The 24,510-nt window shown below is 57.5% G+C and overlaps 11 protein-coding genes across 11 annotated transcripts; 5 read left to right on the top strand and 6 right to left on the bottom strand.

The window, feature by feature from the left end:
• Positions 1-479: 479 nt before the first annotated feature.
• CC84DRAFT_1203358 (uncharacterized protein) lies at positions 480-1,766 on the top strand (the record flags this gene model as incomplete). The annotated part of the gene is made up of 1 exon (XM_018181820.1): positions 480-1,766. The coding sequence occupies one exon, from the start codon at positions 480-482 to the stop codon at positions 1,764-1,766; it is 1,287 nt and encodes a 428-aa protein (XP_018041472.1).
• Positions 1,767-2,545: 779 nt separating this feature from the next.
• Positions 2,546-4,624, top strand: CC84DRAFT_1173390 (uncharacterized protein; the record flags this gene model as incomplete). Its single annotated transcript, XM_018180029.1, has 1 exon — positions 2,546-4,624. One exon carries the CDS (start codon positions 2,546-2,548, stop codon positions 4,622-4,624), a length of 2,079 nt encoding a protein of 692 aa, XP_018041473.1.
• Positions 4,625-7,505: 2,881 nt separating this feature from the next.
• On the top strand, positions 7,506-8,825 carry CC84DRAFT_1173391 (uncharacterized protein; the record flags this gene model as incomplete). The annotated part of the gene is made up of 3 exons (XM_018180030.1): positions 7,506-8,117; positions 8,170-8,195; positions 8,249-8,825. 3 exons carry the CDS (start codon positions 7,506-7,508, stop codon positions 8,823-8,825), a joined length of 1,215 nt encoding a protein of 404 aa, XP_018041474.1.
• Positions 8,826-9,279: 454 nt separating this feature from the next.
• On the bottom strand, positions 9,280-10,093 carry CC84DRAFT_1256786 (uncharacterized protein; the record flags this gene model as incomplete). Its single annotated transcript, XM_018184660.1, has 4 exons — positions 9,900-10,093; positions 9,789-9,848; positions 9,565-9,732; positions 9,280-9,460 (listed from the first exon to the last, which is right to left on the bottom strand). Coding segments are annotated over exons 1-4 (543 nt in total), but the record flags the coding sequence as incomplete, so codon positions are not given.
• Positions 10,094-10,857: 764 nt separating this feature from the next.
• CC84DRAFT_1173393 (uncharacterized protein) lies at positions 10,858-12,294 on the bottom strand (the record flags this gene model as incomplete). Its single annotated transcript, XM_018180031.1, has 6 exons — positions 10,858-10,942; positions 11,038-11,143; positions 11,195-11,853; positions 12,011-12,059; positions 12,104-12,184; positions 12,285-12,294. 6 exons carry the CDS (start codon positions 12,292-12,294, stop codon positions 10,858-10,860), a joined length of 990 nt encoding a protein of 329 aa, XP_018041476.1.
• Positions 12,295-12,807: 513 nt separating this feature from the next.
• On the bottom strand, positions 12,808-13,158 carry CC84DRAFT_1214360 (uncharacterized protein; the record flags this gene model as incomplete). Its single annotated transcript, XM_018182622.1, has 1 exon — positions 12,808-13,158. The coding sequence occupies one exon, from the start codon at positions 13,156-13,158 to the stop codon at positions 12,808-12,810; it is 351 nt and encodes a 116-aa protein (XP_018041477.1).
• Positions 13,159-13,858: 700 nt separating this feature from the next.
• CC84DRAFT_1214361 (uncharacterized protein) lies at positions 13,859-15,295 on the top strand (the record flags this gene model as incomplete). Its single annotated transcript, XM_018182623.1, has 2 exons — positions 13,859-13,938; positions 13,996-15,295. The coding sequence occupies 2 exons, from the start codon at positions 13,859-13,861 to the stop codon at positions 15,293-15,295; spliced, it is 1,380 nt and encodes a 459-aa protein (XP_018041478.1).
• Positions 15,296-15,627: 332 nt separating this feature from the next.
• On the bottom strand, positions 15,628-16,747 carry CC84DRAFT_1238447 (uncharacterized protein; the record flags this gene model as incomplete). The annotated part of the gene is made up of 3 exons (XM_018183940.1): positions 15,628-15,941; positions 16,013-16,422; positions 16,473-16,747. The coding sequence occupies 3 exons, from the start codon at positions 16,745-16,747 to the stop codon at positions 15,628-15,630; spliced, it is 999 nt and encodes a 332-aa protein (XP_018041479.1).
• A 330-nt stretch (positions 16,748-17,077) lies between these two features.
• Positions 17,078-18,024, top strand: CC84DRAFT_1173397 (uncharacterized protein; the record flags this gene model as incomplete). Its single annotated transcript, XM_018180032.1, has 2 exons — positions 17,078-17,550; positions 17,673-18,024. The coding sequence occupies 2 exons, from the start codon at positions 17,078-17,080 to the stop codon at positions 18,022-18,024; spliced, it is 825 nt and encodes a 274-aa protein (XP_018041480.1).
• Positions 18,025-18,370: 346 nt separating this feature from the next.
• Positions 18,371-19,682, bottom strand: CC84DRAFT_1203360 (P-loop containing nucleoside triphosphate hydrolase protein; the record flags this gene model as incomplete). The annotated part of the gene is made up of 3 exons (XM_018181821.1): positions 18,371-18,411; positions 18,441-19,242; positions 19,383-19,682. 3 exons carry the CDS (start codon positions 19,680-19,682, stop codon positions 18,371-18,373), a joined length of 1,143 nt encoding a protein of 380 aa, XP_018041481.1.
• Positions 19,683-20,057: 375 nt separating this feature from the next.
• On the bottom strand, positions 20,058-24,467 carry CC84DRAFT_1203361 (uncharacterized protein; the record flags this gene model as incomplete). The annotated part of the gene is made up of 6 exons (XM_018181822.1): positions 21,992-24,467; positions 21,695-21,753; positions 21,075-21,500; positions 20,670-20,911; positions 20,415-20,506; positions 20,058-20,255 (listed from the first exon to the last, which is right to left on the bottom strand). Exons 1-6 carry the CDS (start codon positions 24,425-24,427, stop codon positions 20,058-20,060), a joined length of 3,453 nt encoding a protein of 1,150 aa, XP_018041482.1. The 5' UTR covers positions 24,428-24,467.
• Positions 24,468-24,510: the final 43 nt, after the last annotated feature.

The following is a 24,510-nucleotide window of genomic DNA, read 5'->3' on the forward strand; positions in this document are numbered from 1 at the left end:
CACAGAGAATGACGTTCAAAATGTCCATTGTGAAGTCGTATATTCGGCGGTGCTGAAGCGGGGAGTTGTTTGCTTGGACTAGTGTCTGATACTGGCTGCGATTGGAGCAATGCACGTCGTATGCGGTGGACAGAGGGTGCAAGGAGAGCGGAGGGTGAAAGGAGAGTGGAGCGTGTAAGGAGCGCGGAGGGTGGAAGGAGATCACGTTCCAACCTGGGGCTGTGGGCAGTCAAGCAAGCCAGCCGGCGGTTTCCGGTTTGCGGTTTGCAACGTGGAAGCAGTGTAGTCGTCATGGGGCGTGCCTCATGGAAGGACAGTGGTTGCAGGTGAATCCAAAAGGAGTTAGCGCCAATGAGTTTGTAGAACCACAAACACGGCAACGGGAAGCCTACGCAAACAAAGTGTTTGCCACTCACCTATTACTTCACCCGCACTGGAACCAACTTCCAACCTAGCCACTTTTTCAGCCCATCCGTGCTATGGCATCTTCCGACCAACCACCTGGCGTCCGTCGTCGAGCTATGTCACCACCCAGTCGGGATGGCACCTCCGCGACTGAGAAACTTCAATCCATATCATCCACAACTGAATTGCCCAATGATAAGATAGAGATTCTCCCAGACATATCCAGGATCCCTGAAACACCGTCTCAGAGCCCTCCCGACCTCGAGTGCCAGACCGCCGACACCACTGCTACACCTGGGCCGCACAAACCACCCCTAACAGGACCACCCTACGTCCGTACCCGGGCATGGTCCTTCAGACCATTCCGTGTCTGCTGCCGGAAATGGATCCTCAGCCTATTCGCCGCGCTCAGTGCCTCTATCCTGGCGCACTACTATCTTGGAACTTGTTGCGGCATTTCCGCCATGTCTCAAGCGGTGCCGACGCACACCGGAGCGGTCGACACCACAAACCAATGGGTTCCGTACAACTGTCCAGATGGCTCCAAGACGTCATGCAAGATGCCGCCCCTGTTCCGGGAGTTGATGGAACATCAAGCGAGTTCGACTGACTTGGCACAAAGCATAAACGCAGCCGCAACCTCACCCAACAAGCCGAAGTACATCCAGTACGATCAGAGGTCGATAGAGTACTTCATACACCAGAACACACTAGCGGCGGCCAAAATCGCGAACGCAATGCTCAAGCTTCAGAAAGACGTACAGGAAATGCAGTCCACGGTGGCTCAAAGTTTCTCAACAAGCCTCAGCACGCTCTTCGAGAGCCCGCATTGTGGACTGGACATTGCTGAAGCCTTTGTGACCAACGCCACCGCGACTTGGACGTACTTCTATAAACACATCCAGTCCGACGTGCGGAGGCTGCAGAAAGCCTTGGATGATCATGTAGTGAACTTGAGCCATATTATGATCCACGTCAGATATGTATGGCAATGTGACGATATTTGGCAGAAACGAGGAAAGAGACGGTTCATTGGTATTGCCTCGTACTCCAAGACTTGGGACTGCGAGCATCTAGCACCATCAGAGCTACTGTCGATGATTGACACCATGCTCAAGGATGCTGCGTGCGATATGGAAATGCTTGCCCAATATGAACAACTGATGGAGAAGGTTGGGCCGGCGCTCAAGGAGAGACTCAGGAAGATATTGGCGGTGAGGGATCAATCAATCGAGGCCACTATTGAGGGATTGGATGCCACTATTACGGGATTCGATGCGGAGCGTGAGATCTGCGAAGCTGGTGAGATGCTCGTGCCCGGGTTGGACATCAATGCCAAGGATGTATGCGGGTCAAAGTAGCTGGGAAGGCTACCTTTCTCCTTGACGGCCTTGAGCGCCCTGGTTCATTTGGCATGTTTGCGATGACGCTCGCTTGTCGGGGCTATCAGGGGGCCTAGAGAAGGTAGGAATCCTTCATATATAGCCAACCATCATCACAAAATTGAATTACCATCGATGCACTATAGTGATCTTTACACCGCACGTGAGTCGTCTCCGGCTCTGATTTCGGGGTCATCAATCTTTCTTTGGCGCTATTCTCGTGACTGGAGAAGGGACCCGTGTAATGATGTGGCGTGGTTCTTCTGCGCTTTACAACATAGAGTCTCCCGAAGCTGTGTTTGACCCAAACGTTTGGCATTGTCATAGACGTAACGTCGGAACATTCCACGAGACCCTCCTTTGCGGCTGCTGCACGACTGGCAAGGCTGTATAGAATATAGATATGATACCTATTCTTGAGACGATCACAATCGGTGCCGAGGCTACGAGGGAGTCATGTTCCCGTGGATCGGACCTGAACCAGTCGGTTGCAGCCGACTTGGTCAGGTGGTGGATATGGTGGCGGAGCTCGGAGTCACAACCAAAAGGTAACTACGCTGCTGACAGAAGCGCCATCGAAAGAGATGGGGTGGCAGATTCAGACTACTTCTAACAAATCCACCTGCGTACAGAACCATCCACTTCAGTCGTATATTTCTTCTGGCAAATGGTGGAGCTGGCATGACCATATCACGCCCGAAACATCAATCTGGTGGAACAAATGAGCCATTCGACATTCGCTGAGGTGGCAAAGTCACATGGGCAGGCGACCGCTTTGGAGCAGCCTACGACTCCTGCAACAAGCGCTGGCAGGCCGGTCCACGACTCGGTCGCAAGTTCCACTGGGGCCACGTAATCGCCCTCATCCCACGATGTGGCTGCACTCGTGGGCCCTGCTGCATGGGCATGCGAGCGCTCGCGGTCACCGGGCACCTCCCCGTTTTCAGAGCTCCGCCATGCTCTTCGAGTCCACAGAACGCGCCCCGGGTTCTACCCGCAGAGCAGCTTACCCATCGACTTTGACCACCGGATCAGCTCGTGAACAAGGTCACGCCTGCCGCGTGTGCCACGTGCAGGACAACGTCTACGCATCCGAAGTGACCGACGTACTTGACGCCGCAGATATACACGCTCTGGGTCTTTCACGTGTGGCACCCTACCGAGCCGGCACCCCCACGCCTACCACATCTGCTCCTGGAAGGATGTCCGATCGCCGACACCATGGACAGCCTTCAGCACAACTCATCCGGCCACCCACATCATGGACGGGCTCGGGTCGTAGCAATGATCAGGTCTCAGATCTTGAAGATACGCCGTTGGAGCGCAGCTCATCGAGCAGGGATTCACATCCAGGGACTCACCAACCAGGCAAACTGCAGTCGTCCCCCCACATCCAGTTCGAGCTTGGCGCCTTACAGGAAACTTCACCCCCCTCCTCTCCAGATCCATCTCTATCGCGCAATGCTAGTACGGATGGTCATCTTCCAGAACGGCCAATGGGTGCGATCAGTCCCCGGTGTAACGGGGTGGCAAACAAGAGTAGTGCAGGCCAGCAAGCAACTCAGGACGCACCAGAGGTGCCCAACATCCTGGCAAACGACGACGGAGAGGGTATTCTTGAGACGATCGAGGAGGGGTTTGATGTTGTCATGGCCCAGGGATCTGAGGCTGAATCTGACTCTCAACCACGTATGGACTGTTCCTCCGTGAATCGAGGGCCCAACGAGGACCACGTGGAAGACGACCTGAATGCCGATGAGATTTGGAGCATAATCTCTTCTCTGGAATCCACCCGGACTACAGCCGAGCGTTCGTTCACCATGACAGCGGAACAGCGAACGGTCCACAATCTCACGATCCAGATTTCGCACCTTCAACTCAAACTTCACAGCCTCAGTGATTTGCAAATGGCCGCATGTTCTGATCAAGTCGGGATGCTCGTGGAGCATCTCCAGAGACTGCGGCAAAAGTTCAGAGCGCAGTCAAAGCATGTCATCAAAATTGAAAAGCAACTGGAACATTGGGCGGAGGTGCAACGTCAAAGAAAGGAACTAAAACACGAGGACGGGCAGTCGTCGGACTTGAACACGAATCCGGAAGACCATCGCCACCCATTTCACCACTCCTCCCACACAATGGCCGCTCGCTTACACGCCATAAGTCCGCAGGGTACGGATGTGTTGGCCAGTGGGGAGAACAACGCCAGACCTTTAACATCACCGCGACCCAACATCCACCTCGTGGCGGTTGGAGATCATGGTGTTGGCAGGGCAAGGACAGAGCAGTATTGGCATCCTACCAAACGCAGCGTCGGGGAACAGGCGTGGGAAGCATTCTCAACAGAACAGGACGGCCATCACGACATCAGCTGCGTCGGCGAAGCTCCGTGGACGCAAGAAGACTATGCGGATGTTTTAGAGCACGGCTCCGCTTCTTTTCGCGGTGCAGCGGATCCCCAGAGGCGGGCATGGTCGGCCAAGTTGACCAACATCACCAACAACGATTTATGGTGCGCCGAAGCTGAGTTCGTGGAGGACCAACTGTTCGATAAAGCGAATCACAGCCCCACGGGTAATGAAGCGACGGCTAGGGCAAAAGCATTAGATGCACTACGAACGATGGAAGAGCAAGGACGTAACAAGGTGCAGAGCAACGGGGCTGGATCTGCGGAGATCAACTCTCCACAGACGGACGGTTCCCGCATGGCGCCCCCGTTACAGGCTATGGCTTCCTCTTGCATCGATTGGCACACGTGCTTGCTACAATTTATCTTTGCCTTCATTGCCACACTGCTCATTTACTACCTATTCTTCGTCCTTTCCTGCGAACGAGGTTAGGACGCGCCGGTGAATAGCTGCATCGTAGGAACATCAAGAATCGTGCAGTTTGAAAGCTTCTCCGCCTATAGGGCGGCTTTGATCGGAATTGAGGAGGAACGGAGAGTCTAAGCTGGGGATAATCACGAGACCCAACACAGTTGATCAATCAACGCTTCCTTCCACGCGCCTGGCAGTAACGCCTACACGTTGTAATACATTGAACCTATAGTTCATCGACATTGTGCGTGAGGACGAACTTGTGAGTGAGGTCCTTGAGATCACCCACGGAACGATACTACAGCTCCAACTCGCACGATGGGTAGCAACACCATATTCCTTAACACCAGCAGGCCGTAGTAGCATCGGGTATTCACGTCAGCTCCATATCGCGCTGGGAATGAGACAGGTGAAGCTGTATCCGCGCGTGACGGCGAAAAGCACTATACAGTAGACGCAGCCAAAAAGAAGCAGATAATGATTCTACAGCGTTGAGCATGGGTTGCGGATGGGATGTAAAGTGGTAGGTTGGATTCGACGACATGAAAAGCCGTGGGCCATGGGAGAAAAAAAAAAAGTTCGACACCGTCACCATCGCCGCGTCCGGTTTGACTGAGGCTAGAAAGCTCGTACCACCGTCACAGAGTCAGAGAACATTCATAGCTGGCCAAAGGACCGCGAAGTGATCTTGATGGCTGGTAGAGGCCTCATACCGGCCTCGGAGGCAGATTGGAGGACGATGGGGTGATGAACTGGTCCCAGCGTATCTTGCTGGCCATGCTTAGGTATATCAATCTGTTCAATCATGCGTCGTTCATCAAAGACTCGGATGGTTCTAATGCTGTGCAGAGACCTGGGGTTGAAAGTATAGCCACCCGCTTGGGCATCTAATCTCGCTCTCTCCAGTACCATTGAGTTATCCTTCCCTTGCAAGCGCGTGCAGGGAGGTTTTATTGCTGGTGTAGGCCGCGCAGCTCATGGATGCCGGGGGTTACGCAAGGATGGGAAGTTGTCTTTTTCCTAGTCTGGCAGGCAGGCACTTGATTCCTTCCATCCGGGGTTGGGTGCTGACCTAGCCACCATAACGCGGTGCGCGGGTGGCGTATTAACGCCGGTATGTGGCTGGCCATGCACTCACGTCCGGTGCATCAAAGCTCATATACAGTGGCCGTGGAGCGGTACTAGGTTGTGCGAGTGTCTCTAGGGCAATCTAAATTCCCGCTCGCGGAGCTATAAACTCGGTAAGCAGGGGGAATTGATCTCCAATCTACTGCCTTGTTCGCCAAGGCACGTTTCGGGATGAAGAGCTGCCAGTTCAACATGATTTCCATTTGCGGCGCGGTCGCTTGCAGTATCGTACCAATCCGAGAAATCACAATACCAACCGGAAGGGGCGATTGCTACAATGGATGAGACTAGCACGGTGCAATTCACCTGTTTTCACTCACAGTGCAAGTCCTGCAGACCGAGGCGTACTAGTCGGCGAGGATGACGGAGTTTGTTAGTGGAAGCTGACGGTAGAGGTTTGGAAGGTTTTCTGCTTTCTAACTAACTCACGGGCGATTCCATGGCACGCAGGTTAGCGCTACGGGTGGGACCCATTTCCTTATTTCGTCCGATGGAAAAGATAGCAGTGCTGCACGTTATGAGGGTGGAGCAGCGTTACCGGGACCAACACCAAGGTCCCGAGCCTAGGACGTCTGGTATATTACGAGGGACGTGCGCGGAAACTCTACTAATTGCGACGCATATTTGGCTACAGAACACTACCATTGTCATCAAGGGCAATTGTTTGTCAGGTGGATTCATATATAGAAGAGCATTTCTACAACGTTGGTGGCAGGGCGAGCTTTTATCGAATTGATGGCAAATTACCTACAGAGAAGAATTCGGCTCCAAGAGACAGTACCTCCACGACCATGCAACTGCCTAAGACGCGCCGCCCTTGCGTAATGCTATATAGATCCAACAGCCATCTTGCGCGATCCGACATGCATGACCGACTTAGCCCATCAGCTAATACGGCAGCGTGGCTTCTAAGAGACAGGACCATCAACAGGATCCACACGGCTCATGCCAAGCCACATATCTTCAACTGCATCGCCTCAATCGACCAACAGCATGTAATCTACTTCACTCCCTCGCGAGGGCGTCATCCCACCCGTCCTAGAACACACGCTCATGGCTCACAGTATTGTCGTATGCAAATTTTTTTGAACCACTTTTCCATGGATCTAGTTGTTTGTACATGCCTAAAACCACGTTTCATGACTCATATCTTACTGATACATTGCTCCCTACAGGTCAATTCACTGTGATACCGCTATTTTAACCTCTTTGGCCCTAAACGGGCTGAAGTAAGGCCCAAATAGGTTGAAAAAGGGGCACCACACTCAATTGACTTACAGGGAGCGATGCATCAGCAATACACGAGTCATGAATCGATATAAACTGCCTTTCACCCATGGTAAAGTGGTACAAGAACTTTGCACAGCACCAATGGTGCTTTTATTCTTGCAGTCTTTCATGCATGCGCAGCTTCACGCACTGTTCTCGAAACAATGAATCTTTACGATATTGGCTGTATTGTGCCTTGTTCTACTTTCACTACCATCTTTCAGGCTTTGTGGAGTTGTCAAAACAAGGTTGCAGCTCCGCCTTGGTGCTGATCCCCCATATAAATATAACCATAATAGCTCCACCGACAGTAGACAACCGCCCAACCACCTCACCCTCCACGGCTCCAGTAGATCGTTCGCACAAACGTCCAGAACTGCATCAAAGAGACTCCAATCCATCATACATATCCGAAAGCGAGATCAGGAATCACATCTGGCGTAAGTGCACCAAATATCTAGGAGAGAGTGGCAGAAGCACCTGCGAAACTAGCGACATTGCCACGATGAGTGGAAACGCGGCAACAATTCACGAAGAATTAAGTAGGATAGCTACGGGACAAGGGGTTGCACCAGCCGCCAACGAGATGAACATCGTCCAAGAACGGCTTCCACAGGAGACTCAGATGAACGAGATCAAAGCACAGCGAGCAGAGCAGGACCCTGAGCTCGACCAGCGGATGCAGGACACGAACCACTCTCAGCACCGTACTAGTGGTACACAAGGCGCAGAGGAGACTGCCATGAAGACTCTCTCGGACACCCACTCACAGCCGATCATCACCGCACCATCGGAACAAGCCACCGCTAACAACGTCGACCTGCTTTCTGCGATGCGCACGATGGTTAGCGAGGGAGGATCTACTCCGCAGCGTGCACCCTTTGCTCGTGGAGATATGCCTGACGTGGAGGAGCCACACATCATCCCAGCGGGTCCTCAGCAAGCACAGAACCCGCCATCAGATCCTACGCTATCCCAACAATTCGACTCAGCTCTAGATGAGCTCACAAGCGGCCTCAACGACATGTACATTTCTGTCTTTGATGCTGTGGTCAGCGGAGTCATACACTTAGGGTTAGGGTTTAAGAATATGTGCAACTCTAGCTCCAATGCCATAGTGAGCGGAGTCATGCACGTATTCAAACCCCTACGATTCATTTCAGCTCTAGATGAGCTTACAAATGTCCTCAACGATGTATGTAACTCTGCCTCTGATGCTATAGTCAGCGGAGTTACACGCGTATTCAGACCCTTTACTCCTGGACACATGCCTGACGTAGAGGAGCCACGCATCCCAGCGGGTCATCAGCAAGCACAGAACCTGCCGTCGGGTCGTACGCTATCCCGACGATTCGTTTCAGCTCTAGATGAGCTCACAAGTGGCCTCAACGACATGTGCAACTCTATCTCTGATGCTATAGTTAGCGGAGTTATACACGCAGGGGTAGGGGTTAAGAATATGTGCATCGCTGCCTCTAATGCTACAGTTAGCGGGGTCACACACGTATTCAAGCCCCAACGATTCATTTTAGCTCTACATCAGCTTATGAATGTCCTCTACGATATATGCAACTCTGCATACCGTGGACTTGGCAGAAATGGCCCCGCCAACGTCGTGCTGCAGTTGAACGGCCCTGCCCCCGCTCCGACTCAGAACCCGACTCCGCCGTCACCAGCGAACCACGCCCCTATACCCGGCTCCGGGTCCGCAGCCATCCCAGCGCCCCGTGTGCAGCCGCCCCGAGAACTATCCGGACGGGTGCACGACTATTGGGACTTCTTGGAAGCATGGAACGAGGGCATCAACGAGAAGTATGGATGGTGAGCGCTGATGGCTCTGACGTGCTTTTTCCAGGATGGGCCACATTACGTTTGTAGAGGGTGCGCATGCCTTTTATAGTGCCGACCGTCTTCTTCCCCACAAGGAAGCCGTGCATAATCCCATCGGGATAGAATGGTCTCATGCTATGTGATTCCACACAATGCCGCGGTCTTGAGATATGGACCAATATGAGAGGGTGCACGGCTTGTGGGGCCTTGTCCGAACTCGACTGCGTCCAACGCATATGTATAGTAGCGAAGGTAGAAATTAAATGGATTTCCTAAAACGTAGTAAATGTGACTTTAAGACGCTATGTGGCCTGTTCTTTTGCTTACCTCGTGGTGGGTGCACCAGGGTGATAGAACCTTGCGATGAAGTCCCACATCATGTGACGCATGGCATGTACACCTTGGTTCGCCATCCAAGCAGCCGTCAACACCTTCAGAGTGTTAGTCGGGTTCAGATCAGCCCCCAGACCTGCCATCTTCTGGAGCAGCCCAGCCAGCCAGTGTCTGCAGTGCTTTGACGAAGTCCTGTACAGGTGGGCATTCTTGCCGGACTTTGACGCGAAACGTACGAACCACGCTGAGGTTGGCCGGTGCCCTCTAGTTGGGGCAGGATGCTGGTGTTGGCGTTGACTTGGACAAGCAGGTACGATGCGTCAGCCAAGAAACGGGAAGGCACAGCGTAGGGCGGGACAAATGCGGCAACGGCATTGTACTCAGACGCAGATGAAACTTACAAATTTGTTGGTCCATGGGCGCTTGGCTTGAGGCTTGTCGCTATGCCCTTTCGCCGTGTTGACCTCAAACTCGGGCTCCATGTTTCGGCCTTTGCGCTTACCACCGTCGATGGGGCCGTGGCCATGTTATAGCCATCGGGTGCGAGGGGGAAGTGCCAGCAGGGCCACCTCGGGTAGAGTCGTCAGCTGCGGGTCAGGACCGTGGGATGGATCAGACCGCTTACTGCTGGCCGCAGCTGTGCCAGTGATGGAGGCAAAGACCAAGACCGGGGCTGGCGTACGCACTACTGGGGGCATCAATTTGCTTCGGTGCATCACAGCAGACAAAGACTCACCAGAACAGGCTGCCACTGCGTGAGCTCCATCGGGGTGTTGCGGCAGTGCTGCACGTTGGGCCGACAGTAGGACCAGCTTCGGCGGCAAGGCCTTTGATGAGGATGGTGCCCTGGTAGGTGTCTGACGGTGCCATTCTGATGTGCAAGGGGAGAATAGGAGAGTCGGCTGCACCACACAAGGAAGTGAGGTGATGAGAGCAGGAGAGTTCGGTTCTATATAGAGACTGCGGCGGGGTTGAAGGGAATGGCAGCTTACTTCATGGTGCGAAGCGCGGCCGTGTAGGTTAGAACAGGGAGGCGGTGCCATCACAGGCTCTCATGGTCCCATCGCCACACGGTTGGAGAGGCTTGACGTCACGCTAATATCCTCCACGCAGCAAGTGTTGTAGTAGAACATTGGACGTTGCCGCCATGGTGAGCTTCAGTAGAAGAACAAGACTTCGATCGCGTCCGATGGGCATTGGTATCGGTTCGTATGGAGCTACGAAACCTAAGCGACGTTCCTGGGTGCAGTAGAGTGATCACACTTCCTCATAACCTACCTAACTCATGTTCCCTGTAAGGTGTCAGGCAGTGAAAACACTTTCCCTCTCGCCTGCAATGATTTGAGCAAGATGGCTGCATCGTACGGATGTATGCCTGCATAATGGGCGTGTGTAGGGCACCATATCAGAACGCATAAAGTGGAAAGGCTAGACTGAGTACAGGTACCACGTACCATCTTCCACTATGATAGCATTGCTTGGAATGTCATTCCTTACTATCGGTAACAGCGTTTAGTTGGAAACTCGAGTGTCTGCTACGCATGATGTGTTGTGCCTCTGCGTTGTGCAGGAAGTCTCCAAAGGCGCTGCTCTCAAGCTCATCCCGTTGCCATCGCTGTACCCAGTCAATAACCTCGCTCTTAGGCTTGCTAGCTACTAAATCCTTCCAGGAATCGTAAAGGTCTTCCTCCTTGTTACGAGCGAGATCTTCTGGCCGAGGGAATTGGGATGGAGGAACGATTCCCTGGTCCTTCTGGATCCGTCTGAGAAACAGACTGACTATAATCTGGTCTGCGTACTTGTTCATATCGGACAGTGGATTGACCGGGGCACGAAGGACCTTGAACTCAATAATCCCCAGCAGTCGCTCCCACCTTGCCACGCAATCACTGAGTTGAGCATTTGCTTTGGCAAGCTCAGGTCCGATAATCTCCATCACGACGTCACAGATGCGGCTGCAAACTTCATCGGTGATATCAACTGTCCGGAGCGTTAGTATCCAAGCTCGCGTTGTTAGCTTGAGATGCTTACCACCGAGGAGCGGCTCGAGCGCTTTGCGCATGTCGGCATGTCTCCCTGCTCCCGCCATGGCATGAAGGTGCGTGTGAGGCAATTCTTCGGCTTCGTCCACCGTGAGTTTCTCCATCTGGGTTTCGACATCGCGTAGCGCCTTTGTAGAGCTTCGATCGCTGGGCGTTCCGTCGCCTTGTGCGGTGGTTGCGATGTCTTGCCTGGCGTCCTTGACCTCTTCTTTGACGGACTCCACGCCCGCACCCTGCGAAGCCAAAAGCTGCGCCAAGTGTGCGGTTTGAGCCCGGAGGCGCTGAATCTCGTCATCCTTTGTCTTGTTCTTTTTGAGTAGTTTGCGGTTCTGGTCCTCAAGGACAGGGAAACGCCTTGACCAGTCCAGAGTCTTCTGATGAAGCGCGTCGTTCTCCGCGACCGTATCCTTCTGTTCTTGGCGTATGGTGTCGATAGCTCGAGCCTGCTGTTTTACGGCTTCTTGGAGCCGTAAGATCGTTTCCTGAGCGTTTTCCATCGTCTCCGATGCAACCCCGGGGTGAAGTCGTGAAGGGCTGGGATGAAGCGTCAGCTTCCTGGCACGACAGTTGACGCGTCGAATGTAGACTGCTTGTAGATTGAAGTGGAGTGATGATGCTGATGCAATTATGGATGTCTCTGGGCGGTCACTATGCGCGTGTAGTTTCGACCGAAATGTCGTCACAATGCAGGTGTCTCGCAATAGGGTTGATGAGAGTCAAACGAGGCTCGCGGAATGGCGGTGTGTTTGAACGAGCAGGAGGCTGTGAAACCACGCTACGCTTGCGGCGCGATGCATGTACGTACCCACACAAACTCCCATCGGGCATCCGATCAGGCCTTGCTTGGCCAAGGACTGTTCAATTTTTATTTTTTTTTCTTTTGTATTGAATCGCTCACTTCCACCAGGAAACGAGCACAGAGCCATTCCAATAGCGAGATGACCCAGGAAGTGTTCTTGTCGCAGATAGATGCAAGCGCCTATCCTGTGGTAGAGCCTGCCTGGAGCATGATGCTGCGGTGTCTGTGCCAGGAATCATGGACTGCCCAAGGAACAGCTGTGACGTCGTCTCAAACTTACGAACAAACATGGTTCGCACCCTAACGCCGTGGAGAGACGCTGCTCGATTGGTTGTATGGGCGGTCATTCATCGTGCACGACGCTCTGACGAGAGAAGCTGAGCAGCTCGAAGGGTATCTTGAAAGCCAACTCCAATTTCACACACGTCATGGTTACCATACAATGCGTTCTTTACAACGATGACAATGTACAAGTACAGCGAGGGCCATGCCCATCCGGCCAAAAGTAGGGTATAGACCGCACCAAACCTTCGTGCTTTAGCATGTTAGGATAGCAGACCCATAGAAGGCCCCACGTTTGCGTACGTCTGGTGGGTGTCGGATGGGCCAAGTAAACACGCATCTCTGGTTGCCATTTAATGTTCGGAAGCCTGCCGGTGCGGTCGGTGCCGAGCAGGAAAGAAGTCCTCTGACTGGCAAGGGGACATGGCTAGCCGCAGGTTGCTGACTTCCCAAAACGCATTCGCCAATTACCTCATCGCAAAACAATCCGCCGGGCATGTTCTCCTGGACCCCGCCTTTCCTCAAAGCTCCATCCTCGCCTCCCACCGTCGCTGGTCGTCCACGAACTGCCTGTCACACGCCTCCACAAACGACTGCCGCTCCGACGTGCGCATCACCGGCACGGCCGAAGGTGCACGCAGGACCACGAGGTAGAGTAAGAGCCCCAAGGAGAGCGCCGACACGAATACCACGGCGAGATTGACCCAGACGCGCCTCCGGTGGTACGCCTTGATCGTATCCTTGAGGGGCTCCCAGTGCCTCGTGCAAAAGTCGAGCAACGCTTCGAAGAAAGCCATGACCCAGCCGCAGATGTGAACAATGTCTTGCGCAAGGGCACCGGCGAGGATCTCAATCTCGTACGGGCGCGGCATGCGTCAATGGGTAGCTGAAGATCCGCGGTTCCTCGATTGAGCGCTGGCACCTGGGAAGAGAGTCAGTCGACGTTTTCACCTGTTCACGTGGCCCGAGGATTGCCAGGTCCTCTGACTCGTGTGCTTGCGGGGAATGATGACCCTGAGAACGCGGTTCGCTTGTCGTCGTGGACTCGGGACGAATGGATCCCTTCGAGGGGCGGGGACTTGCGAGGGGCCTTCTACGGCCCCGATGCGTCAACGTACCTCCTGTGCTGATCGTTGTTGTCTGTTCCGTTCCGAGCATGTGCAAAGTGCAATCTCTTCGCGCGAGCGAGGTGCGTTTCCGGGCGGTTTATGTCACGTGTGCTCAGCGCGGCTTCAACCCGAGTCCGCTTTGCACAGCGCGGACGCCGCCCGCCGAAGCTATGGCTTATTGGAGGCGGATCCTGGCCCGTGCCAACCGTAGATGCTACCGACCAGCCGCCGCGCGACCCCGGCGCCGGCCCGTGCGGGGCACGTGAGCTGTCATTCACCCACGGGTCACGCCATGCCTATTGTGGATCAGCGCGAGGGCGGCTGTGCACGAACGTGCCCGCCCGCACGATAGCACCGCTCGTCGGACGGTGGACGTCGGACGGCATTACCTCGCCTTGCTTTTCGCCTCCTCGGGAAATCCCAACGCCCATACTCTCGTCAAATAGAGTCGACACCATAGTTCATGGCGAGTACCACGTACGCAGAACGCAGAGCCCCGGCGGCCGATGCATCGCTCGAGGCGGGGGCCATCCGGAGGCTGCCGTAGGTTTTCCTGGCAAGGGCTTGTCCGTCGACGATTCATGCTGACGCACTGCGTAGGCGAGACCTCCGAGAGAATAAGCATCGGTCGTTGATCCGCCGTGCCGCTTGGACTGACGTGCAGGAGACTCCACACGATGCGCGGCAGGGCCCCTCGGGGCTTGCGGACCCGGCTCCCGCTGGCCCACCGATCCAGGCTTCTCGCCGCCCCAGCAGCGAGGCTGGACCTGCGCGTTCCTTGTGCTCCGTCAGTTCCGCACTGGGCGTCGTTTGCGCGCTACTGGTGGCCATCTACTTGCTGAGTCCCTGGCTCGCAGCGACGCCCGACGTCCATGCGGGGACTGACGCCTCCCCTGCCAGCGAGCACCCGCCGTCCCCACCCTTCTCCTGTCCCGACGGCGGAGCCCTCTGCGACCCGCCGCGCTTCTTCACGTACACGCAGCAAAGCATCACTCGGTGCGCGGACAGGCTGACCGAAGAGAAGCCTGACCACAGGGGCAAGCTGGTTCCCACGATGCTGGCCAACGTCACCACGCCCGATTTCGTCCAGTACAACGAAACGAAGCGGGCATTGTACAAAAGCATGATCCTCGGGAGCAAAACGATGGTGCTGTCTCTGGCAGGGGAGATGCAGACGTTGCGCCAGACAATGGTGACGAAAGAGGCTCTGCACATGCGCCTCGCGCTCGAAAACATTACGTCGTGCGCAGTCTCTGCTGCCGCGACGAACCCGGCCATCACATTCATACGGTCCTTTGCGTTCGTCCGGCGATGGGAGCAGCCGGCGACGAGCCATGCCGAAGTGGGGAGCTGCGAAGCCGAGGTCCTCACGCAGTTCCTCGCCGCGGTAGATGAGACCTACGCCGAGTACCTGGGGTCTCTCGTACCGCTAGCCACCCAACTTGACGAAGCCATGTCATTGTTCCAGCTCGGTGTTCAGGGCATGTACAAGCTCATCTTGGTCGCTTGGGGCGCCGACGTGGACATGTTGACAAAGTGGAAATGCAGATTCTTGAACCGGGGCGTCTCATGTCAACAATGGAAAACGGGCGAAGGCCCCGCGCAAACAATGTTCACTATGCTTTACAGCGCCGACGTGACGCTCATGATCGGAAGGGTCGAGGCAACGACTCGTCCGATAGTGGTCGATAAAGAGAACCTAATAAAGTACATGGAGGCGAAGCACGGCGTACCTGCCGCGCTCGAGCGTAAGAAACAGGCGTACAAGGCGTTCCGTGAGGGTCCAGACGCGGCAAGGCTGGAGGTAGGGAGGATAGGAAACGTAATCATGACGGGGCAACATGTGGGCGAAGAGTTCAGATGGGAGGATGAAAGTGACAACCAACGGGGTTCAAGCTAGATTTCGAATGCAAAGAGGCTATATAGCTCGAGTCCCTCAAATGCGAAAGGTGGTCTTCGCAACGGTATCGAGAAAATGCAACAGGACACCCATGTAGCACGAATCGACTTGCATGATCTGAGCATAGTTTGCGCGATCGACCTTGATGCTCTACGAACATGTCATCGCAGATGTAGTCGTGGTGGCACTTGGCAGCAGTGTTGCCCATTGACGACACGGGGCCAGCCCGCCCTACCCACAGCCACGCTGAGCAGCATGGCGGCCCGGGCGATTGGAAACCGTGCCTGACAATCTTTAGTGACATCGACGAGTCTTGTTCTTCTTTCTCGCAACTACTCGTCATGCATGCTCCAACCACACAAGAAACGCTGCCACATGGGATGGTATGGCGCCAAGTCAACGTCGAGGAGCCAATCCGCCCACCTTTCCTTCTCCTCTTCGCTCCACATGGTGGGAACCAAGGCGAACATGCTGAGGAATCGCCGGAACACGATGATGGGGTGGTACGAGGGTGAGTTGTTGAAGCACGTGTAGTAGCGGGCGATCCCCAAGGGGGGGATGGGCGAGCGACGGGGATTCAGGCCCTCAATCACATGGCGCCAGGTGCGTGGATGGTAGAGCGCGGCTTCGGCCTCGGTCTGGGGCGCTGAATGGGAAAGCATCGTCAGCTGTCGAGTAGCAAGAAAAGGGTCAACATGGGGACCGTTCGCAACATACCCTTTGCCTGGCGATGGGGCGGCGTTGCCCCTGCGTGCACCATCTCCACGAATAGGGCCCACAGCGCCTCGAACGCGCCCTCGGTCTTGTTGTTCCAGTGTGGCAGTCCAGTGTCCACTGGATTCAAGAGGCCGCCGTGATCGCCCCAGCGCGCTCGCATGGACGCAGGATTGCGGTAGAAATTGTCGAAATGGTCCAGTACCGATGCGAACACGCTCCAGATACGCCTTGCTGTAGCCTGGTCTACCCCGTTCTCGCGGTAATTGTCGGGATGCCACTTTGCTGATTGCTTCCGCATGGCGACGCGCACAATGCGGTACGGGGGGACCCAGCTGGGATCAAGGGGCGGATGGAGGCCTAGGACGGCGTAGGAGGACGACGTGTGCATCCACTGGGGATGTTGGCGCCAGCTGGGCACGGCGGTTAGATCAAAGGCGACTTTGGATTGGGATGCACATACCGAGTGACAAGGGGCGAAGGCTCCTGCGTCGCCCACGCTCGCAGGTTCCGAGCAACATAGGCGCACGCCAGCACCGCGAGCCCGCGGACGACGTTGCGCCGCTGGGCGTGCATGGCGGCTCCAACGGTGACACGGACTTTGGCGATGCGATGGAGCCAGCCAGGACGTGGAGGAGCTACTCGAGGGGTAGGGGTGCGATAGTTGAACGAGGCCGGCACGGAGCGCGTGCGCGCAGGGCGTGCGACGGCCGGCGGACAGGGCTTGCGTGGTGCCATTCCGCTATCTCTTTTCTCGGACGAGGAGTCACCGTCGAGCGGCGAGTGTGCTCCTATTTGAATCACGGCGTTCTTTGTCCATGTTTGTTCTTTGTCGGTGATGGCGTCTCAGCCCACCGCCGGTAGACTGCTGTGCGACCTCTCAAACGGCTCGCCGCATGGATGCCATCCCCATAAGAATCCAATGCTAACATCTGCACCGATCGCCTTTTCTGCGAAGCGCCGCAGTTTCGATCCATCCAACGTGAACGTGCGAGTGGTACCAGAATCCCGCTCCCGCTTCGTCATCTCTCCTAGTGCCTTTGTTCTACAGAAATCCAACGCCAAACAATGCGCTGCCTGGGCACCACCCTTGACGGGACGAGGTGCGAACTCCCAGCAGGTGGCCAGCCCTACTGCCACAAGCACGACTGGCAGCAGTATCCCCACGGCTCACCCCATGCGCGCGTTCTGTACGGCCCTGCGCACAAACGCGACCTCCTTTGTTTGACGCCCAGCGCGCCGAGCGTCGAAGAAGAGTCCGAGACAAAGACCATCAAGCCTCGCTCGAAGATGGCAGCGTCAAGGCCCGAGCCTGCCTCAAAGACGCGTTCCACCTCAAAGCTTAGCTTGGACGAGATCGCAAAGACTACGACCACCCAGCCCAATCCAGGGACGCCCCCAAAGCCCATACTGAACAAGGAACCTGCTGCCGTCCGGGGTCCTTCCACACTAGCAGCCCTACGCAAGACCAAGCCGCCGATCCGGACCCTCGCCTTCTCGCGCTCGGCCTTCCTCCCCGCGAAGAAGAAGGCCACCGCACCGTGAGTTCTCAACATCTCTCACCCCCAAAACACCACCCTTTACATCTCACCCTGGACATGTGCAGACGATTTAGGCCCCTATACCGTCAAGACAACGCAGAATGCTAATTCGCCTTCGGCAGCCTTCCCGTCTTTCCGCCCACGGAACCGCTTCCCAAGACCCATCCCAAGCCCAAGACGACCTACACAGACGAAGGCAAGCAGCCCCAAGTCCAGCCCTCGCTCTCTGACCCAGGTGAGCCTGAGCCGAGGCGCTCCGCTGCGCGCACGCTGGGAAGCTTCAACCGAGCCCCCAGTGCCATAGCGCGGCTAGAAGAGAAGGTTGATGAGTTGGCGGGGAGGGTGGGCCGCTTGGAGCTGCAGACGGGTGACATCAAGGAGGAGACGGGTGATATCAAGGAGGAGACGGGTGATATCAAGGAGGAGACGGGTGATATCAAGGAGGAGAAGGTTGATGGCAAGGAGAAGGAGTAGGGTAATGGCAAAGCGCACAAGGAGAGCTAAGAGTAGAATCAAGTAGAGCACAGAATGGAGGATGACACTCTCATACCCCAGCCACGCTGTCGTACCTATGCTGCTGTTCTGTTACTCAGAGTCCGTAGTCCTCTCCTGCCTCTAACGCTTCAACTCAGCATTCTCCTTCTCGAGCTTCCTGACCTCCTCGGACAATCTATCTACTTCCCGTTCTATCGTCGTGCACAGTGCACACTCGGTACCGAACCCTTCTTTTCCCTTCGCCTCACCCTTCCCTTTGCTGCTTCCCTTGCCCAAATCTCCCTTCTCGCCCCACATGATCAGCTTCTCCACCGTCCTCTTATTGTTAAGCTCCCGACCCCGGGTCAAGTGGCCTAGCACCGCGACCTTGGGCAATTTGTACCGCTGCTCACCACCGTCGGCCGGCATGACCTTGTCGCCCTGCAAAATGCCTGCAAGCAACCCTAGCAGCTTCGACTGGCGTATCGTAGGCGGCGGAATAGGAGACACTTTATGCTGGGATAGGTTTTGCAGGTGTTTACCGAGGGTCTCGATGTCGTTGGTGGCAGGGCCGCGCTCGTTCTTTTGTTTCACATCTCCAGCTTTCTGTTCCTCCGCGCCGAACAGGTCCACCAACGCGATAGCGCCGCGGGGTGCGCCATCGCAGAACAGGCGCAGGGTCAATACGGCGTTGCCGCGCGATGAGGTGCCGTTCGCGTCGCCGCCATCGATGTGGCGGCGAGCGAGACAGTGTTTCCTGAATTTCGAGAGTTCATCGGCAGAGTTGAGAGTCGTTGGGGCAAGAGACGTGCGGGTATTCTTATAAAGAATGTAGTCGTTCAGAGAAGAGTAGGGGAAAACGCCGGGATCCAGGGGCTTTGCCCCACCGCGGTTATATTCGACCTCATCGCTGGACGTGTTGGAGTTGGCAGCTTTTTTCCTTGGAGGATGCTGCTTATCGCGTGGATGGGCCAAGTTGTACATGACCTTTCCATACACCTCAATCCAAGTTGCATGGATGGACCACTTCTGCTCGCCGTGCTCTTTGAACAGAAGCTCGCCTATGTAGTCGAGAAAGGAGGGAATCTTTTCAGGGCCGGTTTTGTGGCCTTCGTACAGCGTCGCCGTCTTGCCGGAACCCGACTGGCCGTACGCAATGAGCACGACTTGCTGGTCTATGAGGGCGCTTTCGGCAAGGTAGCGCATCGTGTGCCATGCCTATTGGAAAGTCAGTGTCGATCAACAATTGTCTGGACGCATAGACTCAAGGCGACCTTTTGATGCCTTGCTATGGATACGACTGAATCGAGTTTCATCTTGGTCTTGAGGAATGGTTCGGTCAACACATGGTCACGTACCGTCCTTGTATCCTCGTGCCGGCTCGTGTCAAAGATGCGGTGGAAGTCGTGCAGACGCTCGCCTTTAAGGTACAACGTCTTGACGCCATAAGAGTACGGACCTGGCGGGCTCTGGGTCGGCACTTGGAGGCTGGATCGCGACGGTGCCGGGGCTTTGCCTCGAGGCTTCACCGGCGTTGCGGAAGTGGTCTCGGACCCCGAGCCAGTGGTGGGCGTTGTATCCGGATCCCGAACCTTGAGATATAGCTGCAGGGGATTCCTCAACTGCAGGAGCTGCTGCAGCGTCTGGCCGTGAGCCATGTTCAATTCGGCCACGCTCTCCAGCTGGGCTTGTGTTTTTTCCTTGTATTCTTGCGCTGCCTCGCGGGCCGCATTCAACGCCAAAGTTGCATACTCTGTACATTGTTTCTGTTTTTCCAACGCCTGCGTGACGCGCTGAAGTTTGTCTTCCGCGCTACGCACGCGTTCCTCAGCCTCAGCCGTCTCTTCCTCGTTCTTCCGAAGCGCCTCCAGAACTTCAGCCTTCGCCTCGGCGTGCATGTTTTGCAGCACGGTCTCAGCCACCCTCAGGGGCACCCAATCCTCACCCGCGGTGGATGGGGGCGAGGCCATGGGAGCGGTGCAGCGAGGTGATGGAGCGAAGTGGGGTGGGTGCGCCGCCGGGACGATGTGGCTTCATCTTTGCTGTTTCCAGGTTTGTGCGCTGAGACGGGTGGGTGCGTCGTTTCTCATTGCGTGGCGGTGGGCCATGTTTGCTCCGTCTGCTTCGAGCGTGCCGAGACGGATGACCGCATAGATACGGTGCATCTGCGACATGGTCATTTTCACGCTGAACTCGGCGATGCCTTGAAGTCCGCTACCAACACCACAGGACTTGTCGAAGCAGCGTAGTAACCCTAACCCTAATCGAGGCACGGTATCGCGGTGGCACGACATCTTCGATGGTCCACCTGCAGCGCTTGGACGAGACGTATCGGGCACACACAAGGGAGGTGCAAAAGGACGGGAAACGCCTTTCCATCAAAGACGCACCTGCGCCACCGGTAGTGCCGGATCTGACGGGCGAGCTATCGTCGCTGCAACCACGACAGCGCCTCGATGAGAGTTGCCAGCGGCAGTCCCAACTGCTCCGGACCCACAAGGTGTGGGTCAGCGCCGAAGATATGAGCGGGGACGACGGTAGCGGCGTTATCGAGACGAGAGGCTGGGAGGATGACGTGAATGGCAACTACATGGTCATTGCGAAAGAGGAGGACGAGGACACAGTACGTCGCCAGCAGAGCATACTGCCGTTCCGACTCCGAGGCCCGGCGGGAGGTGAAAGCGATGGGCACAAGTCTGACAGCGACGCAGACGGCGAATCACGCGCATCCAGGGAGAGCGATGCCGACGCAGCCTCGCACCCAGACCCAGACTCCCGAGCCGAGGACCACGCACGCAGCAACGTCGCCGCCTCCCTCGCAGCCCGCTCCTCAGACGACGTCTTGGCCAGCCTCGCGACTCCGCGCGTCGTGGATGCCGAGCACACCCTAGACAGAGAGGAGACACAGAAGAAGGCACGGCTGCGCATGGCGTGGGTGTCTCTGGACCGCGCTTCCGGGTTTCCCATGGTGATGGTCCGCTTCGCCGACGCTAGCGACGGAACGGACGTCGTCATCGACCCGCGCGGCATCGTGTGTCAATTTCGCGTACCACTCGACAGGGGGGAGCGGCCGAACGTGCATTGCTGGGGGTACTGCATCAACATGACGGTGGTGGACGGCAGCACGGATCTGGGGGACGGATCCGCGGCGCAGGGAAAGACGAAGGGCAGAGGCGACGGCAGGGGCAAGGCGAACCCCATGGCGCTGCCGGTCGGGAGCCAGCTGATGATGGCGGGCCCGAGGCGGACGATGCGCGACTGGTGCCACGCGCTGACTGTGCTCGCGGTGATGGTTGGCGAAACTCGGGAGGGAGTCGAGGGCGCGGCTGAGGGCGTGGGAGGCGATGTCGAGGACGGTGGGAAAGGCCACATTGGAGACGGCGTTGCAGATGCCTATGAGGAGCGTCAGCGGTACGCGTACGTCGAGGACGAGGACGAGGATGTGGGCGACGAGGAAGAGGACGTCTTCAATAGACCTGTCATGTGATGCCCTGGGTACCCGCTCCATGGATGGTGGCGACCGGAACATGTTGTGGGCATGTGCGAAGCATCACCATGGCCTATGGAACGAGTGAAATAGGTCGCAACGATAGCCATGGTGGACGTTAAGGTGTTCGTGGGAGTACGCGGCGCTCGCTTTCCAGGACAGCCTGCTCCTTGAGTCACGTACCCATGGTTGTGGAATATATCATTACTACGTTGAGATAGAGGAGAACTTTCTCTTTTAGCCTGTCAGGAAAACACACGTGAACCTCCAACGTACAGGTAGTGGTGGTGAAGTGGTCAGTTGGCGCTATTTCGCAATGGAAACTGGCTCCCCGTACAAACGTGCTTCCCCACCTACGACGACACCGCGGCCTCGCCCTGATCCTCACCCTCGCCATCGCCCTCGCCCTCGTCAAACGCCGAGGGCGACGTGCGGCTAGACGTGCGACAACACGGCGCCATCCCCCTCGCCATCCCCCACGTCAAACGCGCCCGGCACATGCCTCGCGCCGCCCTCGTCCTCGTCCTCGTCGTCGTCGTCGTCGTCGTCGTCGTCGTCGCCCGAAGTTACAAAGTCGTCTCCCTCAAGCAAACCGCGCACGCCCCTCCGAATCCTGGCCCCAGGCGTCCCCGGCCCGCCGTCTATGCCTGCTGCAACCTCGTCGACGCGCTGCAGCCCGCGCACGTAGCGCTCGGCATTTTGCTGCGCGGCCAGGCGCCCGCCGAGCTGGGTGCGCCAGCTGCGGTGCGCGTGTGCGCGGTCAGCCTCGAGCGTGGCGATGCGCGCTTCGGCGGCGGCGTCTCGGGCGCCCCTCTCCAGGACCTGCACAGCGGGGCGCGCTTCGTCCTCGTCCGCCTTCTGCTTCCCAGCCCTCTGCTCCCCAGGACCGCGGGCGGCGCTGTCTGGCGTGCGCGGTCTGCGATGCAGCGGGGGCTTCGTGTCCTCGGGGTGCTCGCTGCCGCTGGCGTCGGCTCGTCCCGCAGCATCGCCGCTGGCGCCTCCGCCCCCAGTCTCCACGGCCTGCACAACGGGGCTGCTGGCACCGCTGTCGTTGTCAGGGCTGCTGCTGACGTGGGCGAGCTTGGGCTGCAGCTGCTCAAGGCGCGCCTGCTGCCCGTCGTCGCGTTCTCCGAGCTGCCGGACGCGCTCCTCAACCTCCGGACCCTTTTGGTGCCCCGCCAAAGGGTTGCGACCCAGCGGGGGCTTCGCTTGCTCGGAGCGCTCGCTGGCCGCCTTCGCACTGCGCTGCTGCTCCACCTTCGCACCACCGCCGCTGGACGACTCGCCGCCGGGCGTCTGGGTCCGCTCCTCCCCGCGCCGCGCTCGCTCGTGCAGACGCTCCCGCGCACTCCGCCGCACGACCTCGCTCGGCCCCGTTGCCGCCGCGATTGCGAGGGCGATGTCGCGCCGCACGTCGTCGCCCTGTCTGCGGCTCTCGAGCTTCATCTGCTCCACCGCGTCCTCGACGGCAGTGCGTAGCCCGTCGACCGCGGTGCGCAGCCCGGCAGCATCATCGGTGCTGCCCTTGGTCAGCTCCTCCAGCCTGTGCCGCAGCGCGGTGAAGCCCAGCCGCTGCTCGAAGTCGTGAGCCGCGACGCGCTGCTGCAGACTGTGCGCCTGCTGCTGAGCTTGCATCGCCGCTTGGGACAGTGCCGACGCCGTCTGGGTGTGTAGACCCTCCATCTTGCTGTGCACCGACTCGAAGCCGCTGGCCACCGTCCTCTGCACCCGTGCCTGCTTGTCGCCGAGCCGGGCCTCGAGCAACGCCAGGCTGCCGTCGACGTGCGCCTGGGTGCGCAGCGCCGCGTGCTTCATCTGGACCGCGTGCGTGGCGCACAGCCAGTGGTAGACGTCTTCCAGGCTAGCCTCTTCGCGGGGTTTCTGGTGTGGCCTGGCCGCTTTGCGGGCCCTCTTGTGGGGGCTGGCCTCGACGGCGGGAGATCCGCAAGTGGGTAGCGTAAAGTGCACACGTTTTGTGCCTTTCCGGGCAAGAACGCCACCGATCCTTTGCCCATCTTCAGCCGCTTCGTCTCCTTGGCATCTCGCGACATCACCTCCTCCCGCTCCCGCTGGTCCCGCCGCTGCACCTTCTTGCGTCCGCATCCGCTCCTTCCCTTTGGCCACGCTGGACCTGGCAGGCCCTGCAACCGGACCGTCGGCTTCTTGCCGGTGCGCCGGTTGCCCATCTGTTGAAATCGGCGCCTCGACCGCGCATTCGACCGACGCAAAGAGGACCTGACGTTTCCCTGCCTTCGGATGGGCTGGCAACACATCCTCCAACTGCAGCTCACCAGAGCCCGCCCTACGCACCGGCGCACCTTGACGGAGCCTCACTCGACCGCCCGCCGGCGAGCTCGATATGTGGATCCCCCCAGCGCCCAGCTCGAGCGTAGGCGATACGCACGTGAATTGCAGCGCAGACGGACCGGTGCTGGGTGCTCTCGTGGTGCGACGTCCCACGGGCGTGCTGGGCTTCGCAGCGACCGGCAGAGGAGTGGGCGCCTGCATGGGCCGGGGACGAGAAGGTTGTCCTGCCACAGGTGCTGCGAGTGGGCTGCGGGGCTTCGAAGACGAGCTCAGACGCGGAGGGTGAGGCGGGATGACGATGCGCGGACTGTTCATGTTTGGCTTGTGGCGGTGGAGCGGGAGGCGGCTGATCGGCGCCACGACCGGCCCGCGAGAGGATGCTGGTAGTTGCCCGTGTTTTGGCGTTGGTGAGAGGGCCTCCGACGAGGAGCCAGGTGGGTAGGCGCGAGCCCGGCCGTCGTCCTTGGCCACGGCCCTCGGGCTGTCCTCTACTTCTGGGGTGACGGCGGCCACGCGGGAGCGCGTGTTGTACCGTAACGTGGTCAGGGGGCATTTGCACGAGGCGAGCGATGTGCACTGGCAGCGGTGCGAGAGGGGTCGCGCGGGCATTGCGGCAGCGGTACTGGCGCGCTGGAAGTGTGCATGGGCGTGCTGTATTGCTTTGGCGATGGAAATAACGATGAATCTCTCAG

Source organism: Paraphaeosphaeria sporulosa, assembly GCF_001642045.1.
Source record: "Paraphaeosphaeria sporulosa strain AP3s5-JAC2a unplaced genomic scaffold CC84scaffold_2, whole genome shotgun sequence".
NCBI lineage: Eukaryota > Fungi > Ascomycota > Dothideomycetes > Pleosporales > Didymosphaeriaceae > Paraphaeosphaeria > Paraphaeosphaeria sporulosa.